The sequence below is a fragment of the Lagopus muta genome, chromosome 17 (assembly GCF_023343835.1).
Source record: "Lagopus muta isolate bLagMut1 chromosome 17, bLagMut1 primary, whole genome shotgun sequence".
Lineage (NCBI taxonomy): Eukaryota > Metazoa > Chordata > Aves > Galliformes > Phasianidae > Lagopus > Lagopus muta.
Window position 1 is genome coordinate 3027165 of NC_064449.1, and position 18870 is coordinate 3046034.

An 18870-nucleotide genomic window follows, 5' to 3' on the forward strand; every position below is an offset into this window, starting at 1 on the left:
GTTTGTAAGGCCTCTGCTTGAGTTCGTTCTGATTGCACTTTCTGGTTTAGCGTTTTGCAATCCTTTGCCCGTTGCCAGCTGAAGCAACTCCTGATTATGAAGATTTATGAGAAAGGAGTAGATAAGTGACCTAGAAAAACTAGTGCTTATCTAGAGATTGCCCTGATCCTACTTCCTTGGTGCTGTTAAATTTAGGTTCTGCTAAATGACAGAATTTCATCTCGTGCTGAGCTTAAGCGGCTCTGTTATGGAGCCTGAAGGAACTGTTTGGAACTGAAGGTTTTACAGTGCCTGAGGAGTTGCAGACAGCACAGAGAAAAGGGAAGAGGGCAAGGTGCCAACAGTATACAAGAAATGCACTTAACTTTGGTGTTCAGCATCCAGGGGACAAACAATGGGATATTAATTGAATAGCTGGTTGAGAAGAGGGGGGGATATCCAGACAGAGAGAAATGGTGGAAGATTCAGTCAGCCTGCAGGACAGTGACTTCCACATCAAGTGAAGGTGTGAGCTTTTGGCTTCAGAGATGTTTCTGGTCACAAATGTCTTTAGAATATGCAGAGGTTGGCAGCCCTGCCTGTGGCAGGGGATTTGGAGCTTGATGATCCTCGAGGTCCCTTCCAACCCAAGCCATTCTATGAGATGATATGCACAGAAAGCACAGGGAACTGAAGGCACAAGTCACTTGTCTTGCTGTACCTTCATCCTTCATACATGCAGTGTTTAATACCACATGCTGACAAGAGCGTTGTGAGGATTTATATCTTACAGGTGGAAAACTGCTGAATTGTTGTAGCAATGGGGACCATGCAAGTATTACAAATGTGCTTTGGAGTCTTCACAGCTATTGGATGCTGGTGTAGCCCCTGTAGCCCCTCCATCTCTGCCTACCCAGAAGAATGCCCCATCCATCATGTGCAGAGCCAGTCATGCTTAGCTACACATTTGTGACCTCTGGGTGTGATTACAGCTGCTGATCTGTGGGACTGAAGCCAAAGGAGAGGGAGGATTTGGCTCTGTTTTATTAATATACTTACAGGAATAAGTGCTGTGCCTAAACAAAATTAAATAGCATCAAATTCCTTTGTTGGTGTTTGGCAAATAAAAGCAAGCATGGGGACAAACACGGAAGTTCAGACGGAAGCAGGGTGGTTTTGCTTTTTTTAATCCTAGAGTGGTAGCTGGACAATTTGAAATTCAAGTGACACAGTGAAGTGTTAGCAGTCCTCACAGCTGAGATCAGAAAGCATTGGCCAGAAACAATCTCTAATTTTTGCATGCACTTCTTATTTATTGAACTAATATCCCTAACCTTCGCTTTTTCCCTTGTAACAGAAAAGTGCTCGGGTTGTTTTACTAACATCTATATTTCAGTTTTGTGGTAATTTCCAATTCCTTGTGTTCCTTGTCCTCTACCAGGTGGCAGTCATCATGCTTTTTATTCCGTGGCTTGTATTGATTTGGTCAAAAGTAATTAAAGAGATAATTCGTTCTCAATTACATTTCCCCGAATTTCCTGAGGCTGGTAACTCTGCTCTCCAGCTGCGTCTTTCCTCAACTCCTCCTCAAATTGACTTTGTTCTCGTTATGAAATAAAGCAGAATAGTGTGTTCTTGCTTGTTTGTTTGCTGCTTTTTGATTGAATAGTGACTCTGTGCTGTGGAAGATATCGATCTGTTAATTGCATTACACACTTCTGCCTTGGTTCATGAACTTTCATGCTTTTTTAGCATAGCATTCCAGTAAGAAACCCCGTGTTAGACTAATAGGAGATCAGTAAAGGGAGACATCTAGAAAGCGTTAGCAAAGGCTGAGTGTTATTTCCATCATCAGTGAGTGGAAGGCTGTGGGAGAGCTGCATCAACTGAATGTGCTGCTGCATTGCCCAGAGCCCAAGTGACTGATAGAAATATGAGGAATAAGGAGAGACGTCATAGAAGCAATCTATTTTGTGTTGATTTTTTTTTTTTTTCATATGTTTGCTTGCCTTGACCTGTAAGGATGCAATGCAGAATATTTAGGCCATGCATTTTTCAGATCGTCTTGCAATTAAAAGATTTTATGGAGGGGGGAAAAAAAAAAGATGGCAGGTCATATAACATTCAAAGTAACTGTAGAGCAAATAGAGTTACAGTTGATACTAATTAGATCCAATTATTTTACAAAATTTATCACGCTTATCAGAATTCAGTAAATACGATGATCCTTGCGGTCCCTTCCAGCCATTGCCATTCTATGATTCTATGAATATTCTTTGGAGAAAAGAAAATAAACAGAGGATTTTCCTGGAGAATGTGACAAACTGAGGCAAACTGGGATAAATATCGAGCTATGTGAGCTGGTTTTGCTAGGTAAACAGCAGTCTGTCCTCATGTATCCTTTCTGAATACTTAAAAAAGTTAAGAAGTGAGCAGTGTTCATTTCAGATCTAAGGAGTAGAGGCATGGTGAGCTGAGATTCTTGTACCAAAATCTATCGTAGTCAGAAAGAAGTGGGGGTGGGTTAGGGCCTGCCAGCTGGGATAAGGTGTTACATGTTTTATTTAGGATGTCAGAAGAATGTTCTGACAGATGTGAAACTGAGCCTGCTTATTCTAAATTTCGTTCTTATGCCTTTACTAGTAGATAACCTCTCTCTCACTTCTCAGCTGCCTCCTTCCATTTTTCTGATGTCTCTTTATTGACAGTAATGCGTTCGCTAGAGCGCAGAATGGGAGCTGACAGGACTGGGGCTCCATCCCTCATTAAAACCACCGGTGGTACAGCAGTGGAATGAGCATCACTCCCTGTTGATATCAGGCCTGTTTCTGACCAGAGACCAAGGAAAGCAAGCTGCTGCTGCAGCTCTTAGCAAACATTCACATTGGCTGCAGAGGTTCTCATCTACGGAGTGCCTTGCATTGTTGATGTGGTAAAGCATAACCTTAACGAATCAGGTATCTCATCTTTGAGGCTGATGTGTATTTGCATCTTGCTGTGGTGTAGTTCTAAGCCGAAGCACTAAAATGACATTCCTCTTAAAGCAGTCTTGGTTTTCTGCAGGATATTGTTAGTGAAGTGCTTTGCCTAGGAGTCCCTTGTGTTTAATTTAAAATTCTCTTTTGGTCCCAATATCTGTTCCCTCATTCCAGTGAAAGGGCAAGAAGGGTCACTGTTCAGCAGCAGCAATGTAAGAAGAAATAGGGAAAAAAATTTAAAATAGCTTGAGTACTTGGCTAGAATACTGCCTACAAAAATCAGCATTTACAATGCTACCTGAGGAAGAGCAGTAGTCCTCTCTCTTTATATTGCTTAACAAGAGCCTTCTAAATGCTGTTGTAAAATGACAAATATATTTCATCAGGTTGGTCTTGCATCTGGATGACCAAACTGTAGCTGTGGGAGGGCTGTGCTGGTTTACCTTCATCAGAACACATTCACATCTTGCAGATGTAATCATAATGCTACTAGTGATATTAGGAACGATGCTAAATGATATTAGGAAGAAGAATGCAATAGGGGTTTCAATCACTGTTTTTACCAGTAGCATAGAAATCAAACAAGTTGACCAAAATGAGAAAAGCTTCAGGAATTGTCAATACAACAGGTTCTAAGTTGAAAATGTACAACATAAAGTCAAGCTTAGCATACCGCAGCTCCCCTCCTGCAGATGACATATGCTGCATGCTCATTGCAGCCTTCCAGCACCTAAAGGGAGCCTACAAACAGGAGGGGTGTCCACTCTTTACAAGGGTAGATAATGGCAGGACAAGGGGAAATGGTTTTAAGTTGAAGGAGGGAAGATTTAGGTTGGGTATCGGGGGAATGTCTTTACCAAGAGAGCAGTGAAGTGCTGGCACAGGAGAAATTGTGGATGCCTCATTCCTGGAGGTGGATGGCCCCACGATGGATGGGGCCCTGGGCAGCCTGGTGTAATGCCAGATCTGGAGTTGGCCCTGCCTGTGGCACGGGGTTGCAGCTTGGTGGTCCTTGAGGTCTCTTCCAATCAAAGACATTCTATGATTCTATGCTATTTCCACAATAGGATTTGAAGAAAAAAGCTGGAAACTCAGAATGACATTTGCAAAGATAAGCATGCGAAATGCAAGGTGCGCTTAATGAAAGAATGTGATGTGTTAGAGCTGAACAATTTTTGCTCTTCATAATTATTAGAAGAGAAAGTAGATGTACCTGGGAACTGTTAGGATAAAATCTAGCGTGTCTGGAGGCAGTCGTTTGTGATTGAAATAAGCTATTCAAAAGGATTTGTTCCTCCAAAAATACCCTCAGCCTTCAGTTTTCTTTCTAAAGATGGAGAGGGCACGCAGAGCACTGCATAAGCTGGTATGCAAGAACAGCAGAGCTTTGGGTGTGCCTCCAGCCAACCGGGATAGCAATGGAAGGGCTTTGCCTCCAACCGGGCGGCATCGAGCTCCACCTACTGCGCTACTCCTGCAGCTGACTTTATCTAGGGCTGCCGGGTGTGAGCTCAAGAAAATCCACCTCCATCGTTTTAGCAAAAAAAAAAACCCTTTTGGATTAATTTCCTCAGTCTTTCTTTGGACCGTTTTTCATATATTATCTTGCAGTAATTTTTTTTTTGTTTAAATTTAAATGGTTGTTTTCTTACATATGGAGTTGTACATCATTTTGTTACTTCGCTATAATGAAAGCAGGAAATGATGAGTGAAACAGGCATTTTGGTGGCTTAAAGGCAAGTAAGGAGACTTCTCATAGTTCACCTAAATTTGGAAACACTATGAGAAAAAAAATAATTAAAAAGAAACCACCCAAGCCCATTTATTGCTTCTGCACAAAGATTCTTCAGATTGTCATTATAATACATTGTTGACTTTAACAAATTAGACTTACCAACATGTTTTTTTCCTCAGTTTTGTTTCTTTTTTTAATATCTGCACTGCAAATTAAAAAGAAGGAACTACACCATTCCATCATTATGGAGTGTTACTGTTTTAAGCTCAGATTGCACCTTTTCAATACACGGCGTTGTAATGAAATATAATGTTGTAGAAAAAGAAACGATTCCCTTCTGTTATCTGTGATAAGGCTGATTGAATCTCATTACCAGTACCTGAGAGGATGGGGTGACATATGTGCTACTTCCCTTCCTTTCTTCCCTGAGCAGCCATGCCGAGGAGAGGTGGATTTGCAGCTCTTTTCTTTGCCTTTCCTCTTGAACTGGCTGGGGTGACTGACCAGAGGTAGGATGCAGGGTGATGTTGCACTTTGTAGAGTTTTGGTCACAAATTTATTCTTTCTGCACACCCAGAAACCTCTGAAAGAGTCATGCTGGGAAATTCTTTCTCCTCGTGCTCCACAGCCTGTACTCTGTACTCTGTACTATGCAGTCAGCATACTGGTACTTACAAGCAATTGAAACTTTAGGGCTGCATTCCAACACTCTTCCTCTCCTCAAGTAGTAAGTTATTCTGAGATGTCTTAGTTGATTGAATCATATCAGTCAAGGTATCACCAACTGTAAAAACAATGGTAGCTGGCCATGGTCAACATATTGCTGTTTCTGCTGGGGAGAAGAGTCAGGAGCAAAGCAGGCTGGAAGTTCTGCATTTCCTATGGGTGAGATGCAGGAGCCTGCTCAGAAGTTAAAATGATTCCTTTCTCACACACTGTGTGAATGAGTTTTCTTCAAACACTGAAGCAGCTCAGGTACCTTGGTATTCCTCTGCAAGTGAGACGTGTACTCCCAAGCAATGTTGGCTTGCCATCTGTCCCTGCTGCTGACCCACCTTGTTCCATTGCTCCCCAGCCACATGAGACAGCAGAGCCTCCACGCACTCATCTTTGACACTTCATTAGTTCATCTCTACACACTGCAGAAAATCTTTTTTCTGTTCCAGCTGCTTTGCTCTTGGCATCATTTCTGCTTATTTTTTACTCTGTTATTTGCTCACGGTCTGCCCTCAGTCGTTACTTCGGAGCTCTGGTGTGCACAGCTTTCTAGCGAGTGAAGAGCTCTGCTCCTTATGCTTTCTGCTTCCATTCTGTTGACATGCTACATTGGAACATAGATTTGGAAAACATTTTGTGCCTTCTAGAATCAAGATTCTAACAAGCAAAATGATTTGCTTTTAAGAACTTTTAAAACATCCAGATATTTCAAGGCTTTACAGCTCCACATTTGCTGCGCTGTGCCTTTCAGTCTTTGTTCCACATCAGCTCTGCCCTAGCTATATGGATGCAGCTTCCCAGGGCCTCCTGCTTTGCTTTGCTTGGGATCAATAAATGAGCTCTTTGATCTGAAACTACTGCGGGAAGGAATTGCTATTTTCATACCCTTTTAGCCCGAGTACCATAGGCTGCGGAGTGATCTGAAGTTCTTCATTAATCTACATATAAATATGTGTGTGTATATATATGATTTCAATAGGAGGAAATATATCTTCCTTCCACTTGAATAAAGTGCTGGTTGAAGGAGAACTAAAAATGAGATTGTTTGACTTCAGGGCTTTTTATGAGTCTGTGCCTTCATGGTGAGTGAAAGCACAGACCCACGAATACTGATCCATCACAGCGCGTGTCTTCAGGGAAGAGCAATTACAGGTAAGTAATTTCTTATTCCTGTTTTGGAAATTGGATTTTCTTTTTATGTTAGACATGGTAGATAATAGCCTTCCATGAGAAGAGGGTTGTTTTTTTTTTTAATAGAAAAAAAACAACATTCAAGTGCAGTGATTTAGAAAGCATGGATGCATTTTGCACGGTAGTTTTTTCTGCAGGTGCTTCACATGAGAATCTGTTTGAGTGCCAGAGTTAGTGATGTTTTAAGTGTTTCTGCATCAGACTTGCTTAATTCTTTGATTTAGTTTGCATCTCTGTAGGAAAAGTTGCTTGCACCACTTGGTTTTTAAAATGGTGATCTGCTTCTCTCTGTCTAACTTGCATTTATACACAAGGCGACACGTTTTTGTTCATTTTTAGGATCCTGTGAAAAAAGACGTGCAGGAAAGACCACAGAGAGAAGTGGCTGAGGTTACTGCTAATGAGAGCTCTGCCAATCCAAAGGTTAGAGTGTGCAGTTTCATTTCTGATGCGGCTTTGATTCAGCATGGAGTTAAAGAAGCCAACATACAAGCATCATGCTTTGAGTCTATACAAGTGGTTGCTGTTTATAAGCTCTGCTATTCATAAGAACCAGCCTTTCTGCTGATATATCATAGGTTTTATCTCATAAAATTATTGCTGATGAGTGAGACAAGTTTATAGTGTAATTTGGTAAAAAGAATGCTTAGAAAATTCAGTTTAGCGGTGTCACTCCATTCGTCATAGAAGACCGACCTTAAAGGATGTAAAAAGCATAGAACATCTAATGCATTCAAAATGACTTTTAAAATAAAATGTTGTGATTTGTGGTGTACATTGGCCAATATTGCACAACTTATATCTCAAAAGCTCAAGGCTGTAGGACTTTCCTTTACTGGAAATGCACCGGCTTGTCCCAAGGAACACCTCAGCTTGCACCTCAGTCTGTGCACACTGGTGTTACTCTTCCCAATGAATGGCAGTTCAGCCATGCACTTTTTGCACACTGAACTCTGCCTCAGCTGCATGTTTTGTTGGCTTCACCAACACGTGCAAAAACACTGCATGTGCACAGCATGTGGTCATAATTCTATGAAATGGATGCAGCTGTTCTCTGGGAGTCCCAAGGGTGCTTCTAAGGCAGGGGCAGTTCCACAGCAAATGCAAGCTTTCATCTCCCATGAATTTGGATGCATAGTTGTTCAGAGGAAGAAATGTTGCAGCACTTTGAACAGTGCCCTAAAGGAGATGATTTCAATTCCCTCGTGTAAAATCATGAACCTGGTTTGTACACTCCTAAAAAATTAAATTAAAAAGTTAGAATGAAAAGAGTGGATACACTGCACTCTGTGCTCCAAAAAGAGAGCTATGTCTGCAAAGCTCTTTCTATTGCTTTTCTGCTTTTTTTTCTTTGCCTTTTTTTTTTTTTTCAATAACTTGTTTTGTGTCTGAACATTTTTCTGGACTAGAACTTGTAGGAGATTTCTCTCTTGTGTGTGCTTTTTGTAGTTTGATGCATAAGAATCACAGCAGTCGTTCCCTTAGCCTAGATAATCAAAAAGTCTCTTCTTCCAGTTTTGGCTTCATAACCCTCTCAGGCTCTTCACTGCTCGTAAGACTTCTGTCAAGCCCAAAGTCAGCCAATGACCAAAAGCTGTTCAAACACTCTTATGCCCAAGAGAGTGGTGAGGTGCTGGAACAGCTGCCCAGAGAGGCTGTGGGTGCCCCGTTCCTGGAGGTGTTCAAGGCCAATATCATATAATGCCATATCATATGAGGTTTGTTTACGTGCTCATGAATCTCATAATACTCTCCCAGATGATGGTTATCTCAGAAAACTGTGATTAAAGCTGAACTGTGAGACTGCATGTACCTTCTCTGTGCTAAGCTCTTCTTAAAAGCTTAATATTAATTCTCAACTTGATCACTTTCAGTCTGATCCGCTGGAATCAGTGAAAAGGCTCACCTCACCTAGAGAAACAGGAAAGGAGCTGAAGACTCTTAGTAAAACTCTAGCTCACTTGAGGTAAGGAAATCCAGAGCACACAGAAATGGGTCAGGCCAAAGGTTCTGCGGTGGTCTCAGCTGGCTGATCAGCAAAATCATCAGCTGTACTAATTGCTTAGAAAAGATGGCTTGTAATTCCTCCTTTATAGCCATTCTGTATGCTCGAGATGTATTGAGTGCTGCATGAGGAACGACTGCTAGCTCCATCAGTACTGCACTGTTTTGGTGTTGTTCAGGTGCTTGTTACCTTTTTGCAGTCCTCTGTGTGAAATGGCACTGTGCTAAGATCTGGTAATCCACGAGAAAGGTTGGGATGTATAATGTCCACTGTAGGATGGAAAACTACAGTGAGAGTATCTGCCACCATAACAGGAATACGTGCACAGACTTGTATGGAGTATTCCAACTTGAGATGGAGGAAAATCACGGCTTAGAGGGAATCGATGTTTGAGCTCCTTACCTGATGGGAACGGGGAGGTTTTAATCAGACACAGATCTGGGTTCCTATATGCCGCCCAGCCAGCTGAGGTTGGACTGCAACCATCATTAATTTTAGGGGATTGAGTACAGAAGGTGGCTGGATGTGCTTGCTTTTCCTAGAAGGTATCTTCCATTGCCACTGTCGGAGAATGGTATCTTCCATTGCCACAACAGAGCATGTCTTGCAGACTCATTTAAAAAGAAAGAAAGGGGAAAAAAAAATAACACAGCGAGGCCTGTTGGTCATAGGCTTTACCATTCTACCATCTCATTCTTTTGCACGTACTCAGGTCTTATTGATGCCCATATTTCAGCTTTGTTACTGCAGTCGCTACTTACATTGATGAGGCTGCAACTTCTGTGTGCTGTTCTGTTTCAATCACACATTCTGTTTACACTCCAAATTCGCCTGTGGAGCCTGCTCATGGCATTTGCTCAGTATTAGCTTGAATAATTGCAGAGCTGTATAATAGGCCTTGCAGTTGGTGACTGTAGGCTTACTAAATTTTCTTGGAACTACCCAGCTTCCATGATGCGAGTGCTGAGAAACAAGAATTGCTTGGAGCTGAAACAGCAAGCAGGAATACAAAAAGATTTACATCTGGCAAGGTTTAGTTACAGCCTCCTGCAAATAAAATTGATGATTTACTGCTGCCAGCCCCAACAGGGTACAGATTACATGAGCTCTGTAGACTTGAAGCCTTTGAAGAACATTCACTAGATAAAAATAGTTGAATTAAAGCAATCAGCAAGAAGATAAACATGTATATAAAAACTTAATAATTTCATAGGTTAAATGTAAGCATGTTTTCCAGTTGAGAACATGTGGTATTGAATCAGCATGTTACATTGATGATGAATTAGGTTCTTGCACTGTTGGACTGAGAGTGCAGATTTACAAAAGTTGAGGAAGCTAAAAAAGCTTCTTTGCGTGTCCTACTGTAATGATGTGTTACATTATTAGTTGTCACGATGTAGTGTTGTTAAATATCTGCAATTTTTGTACCAGAGCAATTCCTAAATTCTGCACTAGTTATGATAAGTTAAATTCCACATTCAGCAGAGGGTTGTTAGTGGTACGGTAGTACAGCTCAGTTGCAATTGGACTTGATGATCTTTAAGGTCTTTTCCAACCTGAGCAATTCTATGATTCTTCCCTTCCATCCTTACCTAACTCTGGCTATTTTGTTTTACATTTATTCTGTTAATCCACTTGATAAATGTGCCAAAAGGAAATAAGCCATAAGCAAAATAGTAAACAGTGCATATTTTGAAGGTTCAATAAGCCATTTTAGTGAAGTATGACTTTTTTTCCAATTACGAATGGAACTCAGGTGTCTCAGGTAAATAAAATGCTTGAGTTGTTCTTCCAGACTTCAGTGATGTCTCTGTTTCTCTGATTGATTTTTTTTTTTCCCAAACTGCCCTGATTAATCAGGAGCTCCAAGGAAAGGTCTTGTTAAGAGACCCAGCTCATCTGAGTGAGTGCAGTTGTTTCTTACAGCATATGAAGTGTTTTGTGTAACCTGCTTCTAACTCAAGACATAATCATAAATGCAGATTAACCTTCTGCTGGATGTTTAATGGTAATGTAATCTGCAAAATGATGCTAATGCAGACTTTTAATGATGTGAATAGATTTGATCTCAATGTATTTTTGATTCTAATGTTATCTTTTAATGAGAGCTTAAATCCCCAACTTTTAGACTTCTATCCCTTCTCACCTCCAGAAGCCAATACAGCCAAAAGGATGAGCAAAATTATATTCCTTTATGCACACTGTCTTCAGAATTGCCTTTGAAGTCTTGATCAGTTGTATCAGTACCACACTCACAGAGGACAGGCATGTTGGGCAATTGATCTTTAGCATCTAGTTTGGCTTTTTACTGCTGATGCTGAAGGTGGGAAGAGCCCAACTCCATTTTAGTATCCCAAGCAGAATTTGTTGTGCTGACAAATAAGAAATATGTACCTGCTGAAGCATCTCCAACTCCTTCACGTTCTTCTAGTCCCATAAATTTAATTATGGTTGCATTTGAAACTGGCTTCATTTAATTTAAAATGCCTGAGTGGAAATATTCTTGTTCTCCGACGTTCCATGACCATTGAAACACATGTGGAACACAGAGAGGAGGCCCAGTCTTGTGTTGCTGCACAAGTCCATTGACATTTCCTTTTTACACTGACTGCACGGCGTGGTGGTTTCACACTGATGGCTAACTGAACTCCACCACACTGCTCTCACACTCCTGATCATCTAAAGATCAGGGGCAGAAAATAACAAAAAAAGGCTGGCTCAGGGTTGAGGTGAGGACTGGAAGGTCATCCGTGATCACCATCATGAGGAGAAGAGATTCAGCATGGGGAGATTAATATGATTTATTGCCTGTTTATTACTGGCAGGGTAGAGCAGTGGAAAAACTAACAGCAAAGAGAGAGCACTGTTGTCTCAATATGTGCTTCAATGATGCTGCCTGTCACCTCCTGTAAGGAGCATGTGGTATTATGCTGTGATCCCAGTGGTGATCCTGCAGATATCTCACATAATTATGTACTGTGGCATTTGAGTCATGTTTCCTACTTACATGATTTAAGTGAAATATTATATGAACTTTAATGAGCTGTGGAGAAATTTGCTTGAGAAAAGTCAGGGAATCTGCTTTTTGAAATGTGGACTCTCAACCTCTGATGCTTCCTAAAGCAGGCAGTAGCCACATGACCCAGTGTGCAGAATAATATCCAACAGACTTAGTATCTGGAAATCAAAAGTCTACATTCACTGTTGTTCTTTCTAATTATTCTGTTGTCTAAAACTGGAAACTCCTTGACTTTTAGCAATTAAAACGTGCTAAAGATTCATCTTGAGCGTTCATACGATGTTGCTTTGACTACATTTGCAGAACAGTAAGAACTGAGGTCAGCAGACTTTTTAACCACATGCTGCAATAGGGAATTGCAGGAAAAGATAATTTCTAGTGAGAATTGCTGCACTGATGTTTGGACTGAAGGGCGTGATGGCAGTGCTTCTCAGCAACAAATTCAGGATGTAGAAAAGGAGCCTTTGAAGGGAGGGAGCAGAGTGGGAAATGCACAAAAGAAAACTGGAGTTGTAAATCATTGGGACAGCAACTTTTCATTTCAGTGAAAGCAGTCGGGCTAGCAGAGCAGCATGCTAATATGTACGACAGAGAGTCAGGGGATGCAAATGACCTTTGTGGATTTGGGTTTTGCTGCCTATCCTCATGATTGAAAGGGAACAGCCAGCGGTTGTCTTAATTGGATGCTAATTGATACGTATTTGTGGCAGGTAGTGCCTGTGATCTTGCAGCTTGTTTGTATTAAAGAGTATAATGGAGCAAAGTGTGAGGGAGTTTTTAGCAATAATGATCACAATGATGTGACATGATAGTAAAAATGTTAAGATTATCTCAAAAATATTTCAAGAGTCATTACTGGAACAGACATGAATGCATCCATAAAGCTTTCACGTGCTTCCTTACACGCTAAAAAATATAATTAAAGAGAAGATAAAACTTATAACTACAAACTCATGCTTCCTCTCAGTGATAACTGTAAGTACATGAGAGGGTGATTGCTGAATGCAGAGGTTGTTCAAACTTGTCATCTTTCACTGCTATCAGTCATTAGTCCTGAGCAGGAAGCCTTGTCAGGGCTTTCCTGCTGTTGGATAACACCAAATCACTGTGAGGAGGCACCTGCCAGCTCTCAGGTAGAGTTTTATGTTAAATTATGGGAAGGAATGGGCTTATGTTTGTGTAGCATTATAAAAATATAAATAAAAATTGGGAAATCTGTGGATAATTGTAACTCCAATTGCTGAGAGTCAGTGCATCTTTCTTCCAGCAGAGATTTCACATGCAGACTGAAAATAGCCCTGACTGACTTGACAAAGTGTTTCCCAGTGTTGAATTCAGTGGGTGGAACACAGCATGGCAGCAAAGACAACATATTTCTCCTTGGGCAATCAAATATCTTTAGCTTTGTGCTAAGAATTGTTGTTTCATTTCTGCAGAAGGAAATCTCCCATTGCTGCTTCTTGAGTTTGCTTCATCTTAGTGAGAAGCACAGCAACTTTGATATGACATTCAGCTCTGAGGGAAATACCTTTTTTTATTGCTTTGTTGCAATGACATCTGTGTGATCCAGAAATAATGTTAAGTAATACACAGTTGCATGAGGATGCGTTGCATGAAAACCAAGAAAGCAGAAGTCTTTACAGCCATCCATAAATCATAGCAAGATGTAGGAACGCTTACACAGCAAAGATGGCCAAAGCACGGGAGGTTTGTAGTTAGCATGTTGTAAAAGCAGGTTGCCATAAATCACCTCTGTGGGCTAGCTCAGCCAGCAGGACCATGCAAGTTGGAAATACTCATGTTATTAAATGGCACAAAAAAGCAAGCAACAAAAAACAACACCCAGAACAGCACAACAGAGCTTAAAAAGAAGCCTGCTTTTTAAAATGAGGCTGGCTGAAAACGTTATCTGTGTGTAGAAAGGAAGTATGAAAGGTGATGGAAACTGGAAACAGAACCTAGCAGAATGTACTGTGAAAGTGATTTGGAAAACATCTCAGTCTTCGTTGAGGAGCCAGATCTGTTTTTGTTTCTATCACAACTAAGTTGTGATTCATGGTGTGCCTAGCCATCACTACTTGTATTCACTGGCACTCAGAAGAGATGGAGGTAGACATACAAATGTTATTGATGCCGAAAGAAATGGAAAGAGGGATGATGCTTTGAAAGTCTGTCCTTGCCTAAGCTCTGCAAACAGGGCGAACTGCCAGACTGCTGTCCCTGCGTTCCTCTCCACTGCATGAGCTGATTAATACACCTTTGGTCTTTTCTTTGGCAAGGCTGAGGATATGCACCGAGGTGCACAGTGATGGAAAAGCCTGTTAGAAGGTCACTGTTCTGCTTGGTTTGCACAGACCTTAAGTGTTTCATTGTAAGCACGGGCTTGGATTTGTTACACATAGCATGAGGCAATTACCTGAGCTCCTGAGTTAGAAGCCTGCTCCTTCAAGGCTACTTTTGTCATTGGATAGAAACAGATGCTTTTGAGGGTTTTTCTGATCCTATGTGAGCTTGAAGGCCTCTTACAGTTTGGGAGGTAGATGCATGCTATGTTCTAGAGGAAGTTAATGAAGTTAAATAAATACTTCTCAAAACACAGAGCTACTTTTTGAAAAGCTGAGATGTTTCACTAAATCTAGAAAACAAGGCTGACCAAAGTACATGGCAGTGATGTGACTGCTTTGCCAGAACACAAATCCTCTTTTGGCAAGGAAAACTGAAGCATCAGGGGTAAAAATAAAATAAAATAAAATAAAAAAATGTGCCAACATAAAAACTGAGATCTGTGTGTGCAGTGATGATCATCTAAGCACAGGTTCCCATGTGACAGTGACAAGTTGTGATCATCCCCCATCAGTGATATCTAGGAGTTGACAGCTTGGAGCTACACGCTCAAAGGGAAGCAGTCCGTGCCATTTCGTGAGCCACTCAAGCCTTTATTTCCAAAAGGGCTGTGTTAAGCCCTTGTAATGCAGTGCATTTTTGGTAGTTGGAAGAAAATTAGTTCCCTTGCATCTGTTTTAGTAGAGCTAGTTGAATAAAACTGTATGTCAGACTGTTGGCAGTTTAATAGTATTCCATTGGCTGGCTTTAAATTAGAAACTAGATGTTTCTTTTCAGTGCTTCAAGTTTTCTGAAGGCAGATCTCTAAAAGTCAGTCTCTATACAGAAAGCCCAGGCTGTGTTAATGCATCCTTTATGCCTGCAACAACAGTTAGACTGACGTACCCTAAGAGCTGTTCCTGTTACTTGTCTTCCTGCGAGCAGCTTTGTAACTATCTGTCTTTGGGTATTTCTTATTATAAAGCCACTTAACTTTTCTGATTGATGTGGTAGCTATTATGGGAAGATTTTGAAAGGCAAAGAAGCGTGTTGATTTTGGAGTTTGGGTTATGACCTTTGCTATCCTTGCCTGTGAATCTACACCAATCCTATCTATGTGTATAGAGAGATGAAAAAGTCTTCAGTGTTTGGAGATTCTGCTAAGTTGGCATTCCTTGATGCAAATGGTTTGCTAGATGATCCAGCTGAGTGTGTGAGAGTGGGAAGGAGAGGCAACACTGAGTTAAGAAGCAAAAAAGAGAGTCAGGTGGCAGAAACAGAGAAGGTGAAATGTTTATCTGCCAATATTAGTTTCCAGTGTACTTAATACTTCATAATGTCAGTTGCTTGGAAACCAGTGTTCTGTGCCCTTTTCCTGGTTGGCAGAAATCACTCTAATTGTCATGTTTCTAGCACTGTCACTGCTGGCACTTTGTAGCATTTTATTTCCAGAAGCAAAAATTTTCTTTTAGGTGAGTGATGGCTCACATTAATTAGACAGCAGTCACGGCCAAAGACATCCACTTATGTGTACGGATGTATGAATCATTATCCCTATCATCAATCACTGGAAAGACTGCTATTCCCATCAACAATTCTGCCCTCCCAGACTGTTCATTTGAGTCTCCATTTCCTTTCTTCTCCTGCAAAAATATATTTGTATTTGAATTTTTGTAAGTGCAAGCAGTTCGTTGCTTATTAGATTTTACTATCTAAACATGACAGCCTAATTCCATGTATCGTGGAACAAAATGACGTGTTGTCACTGAACGGTTGAACAAAGCTAACACTTAAAATGAGTTTTCCATTATTTAGTATTAAAATGTCATTGTTCTGTAAATACCTTTGCGTGCTAAGGCAAGAAGATTGATCTTCTTCCTACTCTGCCCTTGTGATGCCTCATCTAGAGTATCGCATCCGGGTCTGGTGCCCTAGCATAAAGAAGACATGGAGCTGCTGGAGATCTGCTGTCTTCTTACGAAGACGGGCTGAGGGAACTGCCTTCATACAGGGCTTGCTTTGGTTTTGTTATTTTTTGGTGCATGGTTTTTTGGAGGGTGTTTCTGTTTGCTTGTTTTGTTTAGAAACGAACCCATTTGAGTACAGACGATTGTACTCATCTTCAGGAGAACAAAATGGGAATCTACATCCAAAATAATGTGGGTATTCCAGATTGCGTGTGTGACTTCAGCTCAAGGCAGATGTTGATCTGGTGCCACTTCAGTTTCTTGCCAGAACGTTCAGTGGTTGGTTCAGTGTGGTAAATGGTAACATATGTCAGAGTTTCTATGGGTTGGTAACTGCATTTAAAGATCTTAATGTAATTATAATCTGGTATTAACTGAACTTAGAGAAAACAGAAGTGTGAATATTTACCTATTAGGCTCTTGTTGTGTGATTACTCAGCCATTAAATAGGAGTAGTAACTGTTTTGTTCCTGATTTTCCATTGCCTCGTGTGTACACTTGTACCTCTTTAGCTTGGTTATAAACACAACCTAACCCAAATTCTTAATTCATTTCATTCATTTCATTCATTTTCATTAGTATCTGCATATTAATTGTGAGTACCTGTCTTTTTCCCATGTGCTGAGCTTTCAGAACACAACCCAAATGCCGTGTGAAGCACAAGAGCAGGACTTGCTCTCTCAGGCTCACCTCTCATGGCTGCTGGTAATTTAAGGAGGGTCATGTAGCCACTCTTTAATAACTCACTGGTTATATTTTAAGTGAACAACTCTCTAATCCTCATTTACAGTGAGACTTTCTCACCTCACAGGATCCCAAAGGTGTGAAGTGATCTTAATGTAACTAACTTATGGACATACAGGCACATATATATACGTATATATATACATATACATGTATGTATGTGTGTTATCACACCGAATGTAAGGGTGCTAAAGAACTGAGTGCAGTGGTCAACAGCTCCAGTATTCACTGATAAGAGAAAGGAGCAGACTCTCCATTGGTGTAAATGGATGTTACCATTGACAGTCTGCAACAAACGCAGAGTTCGGTCTCCAGTTGTTCTTTTTGTCCTTCGTAAGTAAAAACAGCTCTGTGTGCAAATGTATTTTCTTTTATCTCAATTAACAATTGGCTCCATGCCTGTGGAAAAAGGTTGCATTTCTGCTGTACGTTGTCTGGAGCAGACGATGTTCTTTCATTAGCTTTATTGCTAGAAAGCCTTTTTCCATTAAGATAAGTAAACGCTATGAAACAGTGGCTAGCAATTTCCATGATCAGAGGAATTATCTGTGTGTAGTTAAATTGTTTGATGGATAGTTATTGTCCTTAAGGCTCACAACTCAGCTTTTGTTCACTGTGACCATAACGTTAGGTCTTAGAGAGAGGAAGAATTAAGCTAGCATGAGTAGACTGCAACTACTTTGCAAACGAACTTCTTAACTTGGAAAGAAAGTTCTTTTGTCTGAAACACAGTTGAAAATCTGTGTTGTGACTAAAATTGACTGAGGCTCCATTATTTTAATAAGCACACTGAAAAGTCCATCAGTGATTTCATTTGCGTTTTAATGAATGATTCTCACCTACTTGTCAAATAGGCAACCCAGCTGCATTTGTTAAGTTATGGTATGAACAGGGTGTCCTGATACCAGAATTCAAATGTAGAAATATTTGATGTCCTATTCTAGCTACGTACTACAAATCAATAGTGCAGAAAAGTACATTGGTCACCTCATTCTGTATTGGTCCTCTATATTCTATGCTTGGATTTATTTTACAGTTTCTCTGACTGGAGTCAGTGAATGTTTGGGGTAATTCATAAATGTTCCTGAAATAATTCAGTGGAATTATGAGGAATTTTTGTCTGTTTGTCTCTTGTTAAAGCTCTTCTGTATGCCATGCTTCTGTTTATTTCATTTCTTGCCTTGCAGACTGCAGAGCTATCTGCTGTAATACCTGAGACTTCAAGGAAGTCAGACTCAGGATGTTTGTTCACAAGTGTGTGTAGCTTTTCTTTTCCTGTTGGTGTATGACAAGGATCATTGTTTTTTGCATGCACATGTTAAATCCCTCAATATTAATTATACTCCATAATATTTTTAAAATTGTACTTTACTCCCCCAGTTGCCATGTACACATCTTTCTCTCATATGACTGATTGTGGCCATTAATATTAAAAGAAGCAACCACACAACGAGCAAACAAAAAGCATCTTTCTGGTTTATAACCATCTGTTTCTATCAGTTGTCTCATTTCATGTGACAGCCTCATTGTTCACTCTTTGTATGGTCACAGTGTGCAGCTACAGCAATGGTTTTGATCCTTAAGAGGGAATGCTGATATAAACCTTTTTCATACCAGTATCTTCATGGTTGAGAGAAATGAGTGAGAACTACTGGAGAAGTGCATAAAGCAGGAGTGTGGGGTTATTTTCTACCATTCCAATAAATGCCTGTTACTCAAAATACTGGGGTTTTATGGAAGACAAAAGCCGTGTCACACACAGCTCTGAAATCCTCATGTTTTTAAAGCACACAGTATTTCTTATCGGTGACATCTTATTTTCTCATTTCATTTTTTTCCAAAGTTAGCAGAGAAATAGCAAGCAGGTGGGCTATCATCTGCCTGAACATGGAAGCTGTTCAGACTTTGTTTATGATCGGTGGACTTAAAAATAAGGCTGACAAAACCAAGTCCTCCAACCATTAAGCTGTGCAAATAGCTTTTCATCAAGGAAAGCAAGGAGGGAACAAACCATTCCAATTGAGAACTTGTGAGCTCCGTGGCTGAAATTTGTACTCTCTGTGATCTTCAGGTGCTTTAACATATTTCTGGTTGTTAAAGGGAGACTGTTAACTTCAGTAAAAGAAACAAGGCCAATCTTTCAAGACTAGATAGGGAAAGAATCAATGCAGCCTGATGACACCTAATTTGAAAGTTAGCACTGTGCTAATTTA

General features: G+C 40.5%; 1 protein-coding gene across 1 annotated transcript in view; it reads left to right on the forward strand.

Annotated features, from left to right (window-relative positions):
• The window catches only part of CCDC60 (coiled-coil domain containing 60), a 45112-nt gene that overhangs the window by 11483 nt on the left and 14759 nt on the right, over nt 1–18870 (forward strand). Inside the window, exons 2-3 of the mRNA XM_048964442.1 lie at nt 6940–7023; nt 8475–8566. Of these exons, the coding sequence (XP_048820399.1) occupies nt 6940–7023; nt 8475–8566 (176 nt within the window). The remainder of the gene's footprint in view (nt 1–6939; nt 7024–8474; nt 8567–18870) is intronic.